The sequence below is a fragment of the Hordeum vulgare genome, chromosome 3H (genome assembly GCF_904849725.1).
Source record: "Hordeum vulgare subsp. vulgare chromosome 3H, MorexV3_pseudomolecules_assembly, whole genome shotgun sequence".
Taxonomy (NCBI): Eukaryota; Viridiplantae; Streptophyta; class Magnoliopsida; order Poales; family Poaceae; genus Hordeum; species Hordeum vulgare.
The window spans coordinates 512,379,315-512,386,053 of NC_058520.1; the positions used below are offsets into that span (position 1 = coordinate 512,379,315).

Consider the following 6,739-nt stretch of genomic DNA (forward strand, 5'->3'; position numbering starts at 1 on the left):
AACCTCTCTCACAAGCAAGACATGACCAAACCCCAGAACTGTATGGGTGTTAGATTCATCAAAATCACATAGTGATGTGAACTAGATTATTGGCTCTAGTGCAAGTGGGAGACTGTTGGAAATATGCCCTAGAGGCGATAATAAATTGGTTATTATTATATTTCCTTGTTCATGGTAATCGTTTATTATCCATGCTATAATTGTATTGATTGGAAACTCAAATACATGTGTGGATACATAGACAAAACACTGTCCCTAGTAAGCCTCTAGTTTACTAGCTCGTTGATCAAAGATGGTTAAGGTTTCCTAGCCATAGACAAGTGTTGTCACTTGATAACGGGATCACATCATTAGGAGAATGATGTGATGGACAAGACCCAAATTATAAACGTAACATATGATCGTGTCAGTTTATTGCTACTGTTTTCTACATGTCAATGTATTTGTTCCTATGACCATGAGATCATGCAACTCCCGGACACCGGAGGAATGCCTTGTGTGTATCAAACGTCGCAACGTAACTGGGTGACTATAAAGGTGCTCTGCAGGTATCTCTAAAGGTGTCTGTTGGGTTGGCGTGAATTGAGACTGGGATTTGTCACTCCGTATAACGGAGAGGTATCTCGGGGCCCACTCGGTAATACACCATCACAATAAGCCATGCAAGCAATGTGACTAGGGAGTTAGGCATGAGATCTTGTATTACGGAACGAGTAAAGAGACTTGCCGATAACGAGATTGAACTAGGTATAGAGATACAGACGATCGAATCTCAGGCAAGTAACATACGTAAGGACAAAGGGAACAACATACGGGATTAACTGAATCCTTGACATAAAGGTTCAACCGATAAAGATCTTCGTAAAATATGTAGTAGCCAATATGGGAATCCAGGTCCCTCTATTGGTTATTGGCCGTAGAGGTGTCTCGGTCATGTCTGGATAGTTCTCGAACACGCAGGGTCTGCACACTTAAGGTTCGGTGACGTTTCGGTATAGTTGAGTTATAGGTGCTGGTAACCGAAAGTTGTTCGGAGTCCGGGATGAGATCCCGGACATCACGAGGAGCTCCAGAATGGTCCGGAGGTAAAGATTTATATATAGGAAGTCATGTTTTGATCACCGCAATAGTTTCGGGCTCATCGATAGTGTACCGGGAGTGCCGGGAGGGTACCTGGGACCATCGGGAGGGTTGCCACGCCCCGAGGGGCCTTAGGGGCTGTGGGAGGATACAAACCAGCCCCTAGTGGGCTGACATAAGCTCCCACTAAGGGCCATGAGGTTTGAGAGGCAAAAAACCCAAAGGTGGAAAGGGTTTCCAAGTGGAAAGAAGGAATCCTACTCCTGGTAGGATTGGAGTAGGACTCTTCCACCTCCAATTTCGGCCAAACCTTGAGGGTTTGAGGCTTCCTCCTCCCCTCCCTCCCTCCTATATATACTAGAGGTATTGAGGGTTTTTGAGACACAGAAAAACAACCACGTGTTGCCCTCTCTCTCTAGATATGTTTCTCCTCTAGTCTAGTTTCAGCGGTGCTTAGGCGAAGCCCTGCTGGAATAGCTACACCACCATCACCACCATGGCGCTGTGCTGGAGAACTCATCTACCTCTTTGCCCCTCTTGCTGGATCAAGAAGGCGGAGATCGTGATCGAGTTGTACGTGTGCTGACCGCGGAGGTGCCGTCCGTTCTGCACTCGATCGGGATGGATCGTGATGGGATCGCGAGAAGGATCGTGATGAGATCGCGGGACGGGCTGCTATTTGGATCGCGAAGATGTTCCACTACATCAACCGCGTTATATACGCTTCCGCTTAGCTATGTACAAGGGTATGTAGATGCACTCTCCCCTCTTGTAGATGATCATCACCATGAATAGGTATTGCGTGTGCGTACGATTTTTTTTTTGTTTTCCATACGACGTTCCCCAATAATATAATTATATTATTTGAACTTCCTCAGTATATCTTTCTAACCATAGAGTGCGCTTTGTCATACTTAAGCAACATAAACCCTCTTTTGGAATTCCGCGCTTAGACTGTCATAAAAAACTACCGGTAGTATTATTCCTTTCCATTTAGTTGTCTATAGTACATGAGTATAATTGTTCGATAGTTGTCAGTCCAAATCATTTGGCACCGGCCCAACATTTTATATTTACGTTAGCCTGTCTTTTAAGGCTCAGCCTCATAATTATATTATAGAGTTCCCTTTTGGCCTTTCCAAATATCTTTTCATTGCTTCATTGCTTGGATGATTATTTCTTTGCTTTTTCTTCACAGGCTAGCTACTAATATTATGTTTGATGATCACCGTTTACATACATACTATCTTAGTACTCTAGCAACATGTGGCTTTGCTTTGCTTTAGCCTCAACGCTGTGTTTGTTTGTAATCTGAACATGTACAAATCGCTTAGCACGTGTACATGCTGAAAGCTAATTAAAACTACCTGCTATATTTCTACCTAAACGTGCCTCCAAATGTTGGGTACCAGAATTCTGGCACCGAATCGCTCGCAACCGTGTACGTCGTTGCCACCGGCACGAGGCACAGACCTCGGCTTCGGAGGTCCTTCTTCGGCTCGCCGCCGTCGTCCTTCGCATTCTCGGAACCCTACCAAGCAAAATTACATGAGCAGCCACGCAGCAACGGAAACACAAGATGGACAGATTGATATAAACTCAGTTTCTTACCTTCTGCTGGAACTGCTGCAACGGGTTCACATTCTTCAAGTACGGGTAGGTCAGAGACTGCAGGTAGTTCAGTGTTGAGCAAATTATAAGCGATGTTTGGGAGAATGGACAAGAAATGTCGACGCAGCAAGGCAGGCGTGTCATTTGGGACACTCACCGCAACTTGGTCATGGAGGAACTTGATGTATTCGTTGGCCTCGTGAAGAACCGATGCGGTATCGGTCTAAAATGCCAGAGGATACCAATGATAAGTTAGGTCATTATCGATCTCAGACGGGTTTAGTAGAAGAGCACTTGTTCTCTCCGATAATTGGAACGGTGATGAGGAAAGATAGGGAGTTGATTCAGAGCAGAAAGAAGAACTAATACCTTTCCAAAAGGCGAGACTAGTTGCTGGAGCGCAGTGATTCTGTCCCCTAGCTTCTCTTTCCTCACCTGCAGCACAAAAGAAATTTTTATGCAATCCAAAAGTCATCGTCCATCGATGCTCGCAAAAGGAAAACACCAGCCATCGATCGAAGCAACAAAAAGTGGCCCTGAAATGCAGAAAGATCTACATATCTACTCGGATCGATCACGCCGCACCTTAAACGTGGGCAACGGCGATGGCGCCTCGATCCGTGGCCTTTTCGCGGCGGCAGGCGAGTCGGGTTCGCTTTTCCTCGCCGGCGGTGAGCACGCGTGCTCGGCAGACTGCAGGAGAAACTGAGGTCATGCATATCTCAACGAAACCCTAGCTGTATGGCGAGTGGTAATAAACCGCTAATGCTTTCCATGTGGTTAATTACCTTCGCCATGAGGGTATTGGAGCTAGAGCTGTAGCTGGTCTTGGGCTGTAGGGCTTGCAAGAGAAGCTGCGACGAGAGAGGGGCACCGCCGAAAGGCAAGTAGCTGCCGGAGCCGGACAAGTACTGCAGTTGGGCGCCACCGCCTAGCATCTGCGTAGCCGCTTGATTTAACTGCATCGCCGCCGTGCCGTCGTAGCTGGTCGATGACCGGCACTCCCCCAAGACCGAAACGTTGTGCGACGCCCCGGTGCTGTCGAACATAGCTTGCAGTGGCGCCGTGCCGTACGGAGACGACGCTGCAGGCACATGTTCGAGCAAGCTGAAGCTGTGGCTCATGTCCCGGAACGGATTGCTCATCACGGCCTCGTCGACCGCCGGCTGCTGAGCTCGAAATAGAGGCCGCGTCGTCATTGACGCCGGCATGTCGTCTTGTAGCACGGCTTGGAAGCTAGCGTCGCTTCTCCCGCTCCTAATTAAAACTCGGTCATAGAAAGGACGTTAGTCGTCCGCACAGGCAGGCAACTAGAAGAAAGATTGAAGATGGAAGATAACGTACAAGAAGGCGTGCGTCCAGTCCATGTGCGCATCACCAAGCGAGGAAGCCGCATCGGATGAAGGCTGATGGATGATAGTACTGCTGCTCCTGTGGGGGTCCTGGAAGGTTATTGAGCTCGTCGACTCCGCGGCCGGCGACGTCCAGCCGCATGTGGCTGCGTGACCCGTGTCCATGAGTGGCGCGGGGGAGCACGCCGACGTGCCGTGGCTCCTCTGAGATCCACTCCACCATTCTTCGGCCATGGAGATGAATGGATCTTGATGCGGTTTGAGGTGTAGAAGTAGGTTGGAATGGATGGAACGGGGGAGAAAGAGAGAGGGGAATCTGAGTATATATGAAGGGTACAGTGTGGTATGGGCTGTAGCATCAAAGCTAGTGGACTTGTATGAGAGGGAGGCTGACCATTGCAAGGGGACAAAGAGGGTCGCTTAATAGTCTTCAGGGTCTAACTTTTTTCTTAGTAGGAGTATTATTTTATTCCCATGCATGTTGAGAGGAATTTATTGAATTGTTCAATATTATGCTAGGCAACTGAGAAAGCTATATATAATAAACCGGCTCACTCATTTGGCTTTAACCAGATTTCAGCCAACACTAACATTTTTTTCAAATATGATTGAAATGTAAACAAATGTTACTTCTGTTGGAATTTTCTCATTTATTCAGATTACCCAAAACAGCCACCGAACAACGACCCGTAGCCACAAAAGGGGCATTTAACCTCCCCGAAATGCACGGCCCACCGATGTTCACCACGCCGCGCCACTGAGAGAAGCCAGCTGCTCCACATGCCCCCGGTGATCACCACCGTGCTAGCATGTACACTAGGAGTATAGCACGCCTCCTTCGCTACATATTGGAGTTTCGGGAGAAGAGCCCCAATACATGCTACCGCCTCTCGCTAGCACGACACATGAGCGTCGATGCCACACGTCATGGCGCCACCACCCGATGGATCTATGTGTCGGGCACCAGTTCTGCAAGAATCGACCCTAGCAGGGGAGGCTAAAACGACACCTCTACCACACACTAGCACCACCATCCCAGCTTCCCTACAATGACAAACCGCCATCATCGCCCTAACACGTCGTGTTGTATGAGATTAGTATTCGTATAGAGGTTCTCCGGGAGTTATGAGGCAACTCTTCGAGCTCTACATGGTCAATCTAGGCGGGACGTTGCAGACCGATATGGCTTTGATGGCTTGAAACCGATGTCGGTAGATTTACGTCCTTGTTCATTTCGCATGGCACCCATATGTATGTCGCATAAGGTGCTAGATTTGCCTTCACCTAGGGCTCTCCAAGTCTTCCAAGATTATGGCATCTCACTTGTTTGGTAAGGTTACGACTCCTTACGAAACTAGGAGTGGCAAACCTATGAAAATATGCGGACCAAGTATATGTGATCCCTTAGCCCATGCATATGTAGCCATATATGGCCCGAAATTTGGTATATGTAGAACATGGATACGGTAGTGTGTGTTTCTCTCCATAGTCATCCAAGGCCACTATCCATGGTGATTCTAGTAGACAAGCTTCAACAGGCTGGCGCGTATCCTTCAAAATATTGGAAAAAATAATTCTACTTCACTGTAATAGCCACTGGCCACTTCCCCAGCCCATCTGGACACTCCGTTGTTCTAACACAGCTCGCAGAAATAGAAAAATGATCTTTTGGGAGGAGCAGAACTTGGGTCACTAGGGAATAACTCACGATATTGGCCTGGTGGCCATCTCTATCATATGGCAGAAAATGACAATATTTGACCTCTTCTTTCAACTACATTAGTGCAAAATATCTACTTTTATAAATCCTAAATTATTATAATAAATAGTCCATGTGCTCAGTAGTATTTTAGAAAATATGATTGAGGTCATTTGGACAACATAATTGAAAGATAATGCCTATTTTACTACATAGTCCATATTTTTCAAAGCTTAATATTTTGGAAAAAATCCTAAAAAGTATAGTAAATAGTACAAATGTTCTTGGTAATTATCTAGGAAACATAGAGGTTATTTAGGCAATAGGGTTAGAAGAGAATGGCAATCTTGCTAAACTATGCCAAATTTTGGTCAAAAGGGTGTTTAGCTTACTCTTTTTTTGCGAAAAAGTGTTAGGCTTACTTACCATTAACTTTAGGATCCTAATAACCACTCCCTCCGTCCAAAAATACTTGTCATATGAATTTATGTATCTAGATGTATTTTAGTTTTAAGTATATTCACTTCTATCAATTTATGCGATAAGTAATCCTGGATGAAGGGAGTAGTAATCATCATGTGAGGAGGTTGCCTCCAACGAACAATTGGTTCGCTAGGGGAGAGGAACCCTCCAACGAATGAAAGTGATGGTGCATCTAGCATGTAGGAAAAAAGGTAGCCCAATTGACTCATTATTCGGGGGGGGGGGGGGGGGGGGAGTTGTATGAACTACAAAAATGAAAATACCATTCTGGAAGTTTAAAATTGTCATTCGTGAGATGAAAATGCCATGAACGAAGAAGTGTCTTCTTAACGCAAAAGAAATAAAAAATGCCATGGTAAAAAAGTATCATCTCTTACTAAACAAAAAGTGCCATCTAAAAAACCAAAATGTCATCTCTTAAATAAAAAAAATATCATCTCTTAGTATAAAAATACCATCTCTTAAATAAAGTATGCCATCTCATAACATAAAAATGCCATCTCTTAATAATTTA

The 6,739-nt window shown here is 45.7% G+C and overlaps 1 protein-coding gene across 2 annotated transcripts; it reads right to left on the reverse strand.

The window, feature by feature from the left end:
• Nucleotides 1-2,280: 2,280 nt before the first annotated feature.
• LOC123440342 lies at nucleotides 2,281-4,427 on the reverse strand. Of its 2 annotated transcripts, none has more exons than XM_045116914.1 (7): nucleotides 4,036-4,427; nucleotides 3,480-3,948; nucleotides 3,277-3,384; nucleotides 3,061-3,126; nucleotides 2,849-2,914; nucleotides 2,692-2,748; nucleotides 2,281-2,611 (listed from the first exon to the last, which is right to left on the reverse strand). In XM_045116914.1, exons 1-7 carry the CDS (start codon nucleotides 4,275-4,277, stop codon nucleotides 2,459-2,461), a joined length of 1,161 nt encoding a protein of 386 aa, XP_044972849.1. In that variant the 5' UTR covers nucleotides 4,278-4,427; the 3' UTR covers nucleotides 2,281-2,458. The 2 variants fall into 2 exon arrangements, with proteins under 2 accessions (XP_044972849.1, XP_044972848.1); XM_045116913.1 differs by having other exon boundaries at nucleotides 3,277-3,396.
• Between the last annotated feature and the right edge of the window lie 2,312 nt (nucleotides 4,428-6,739).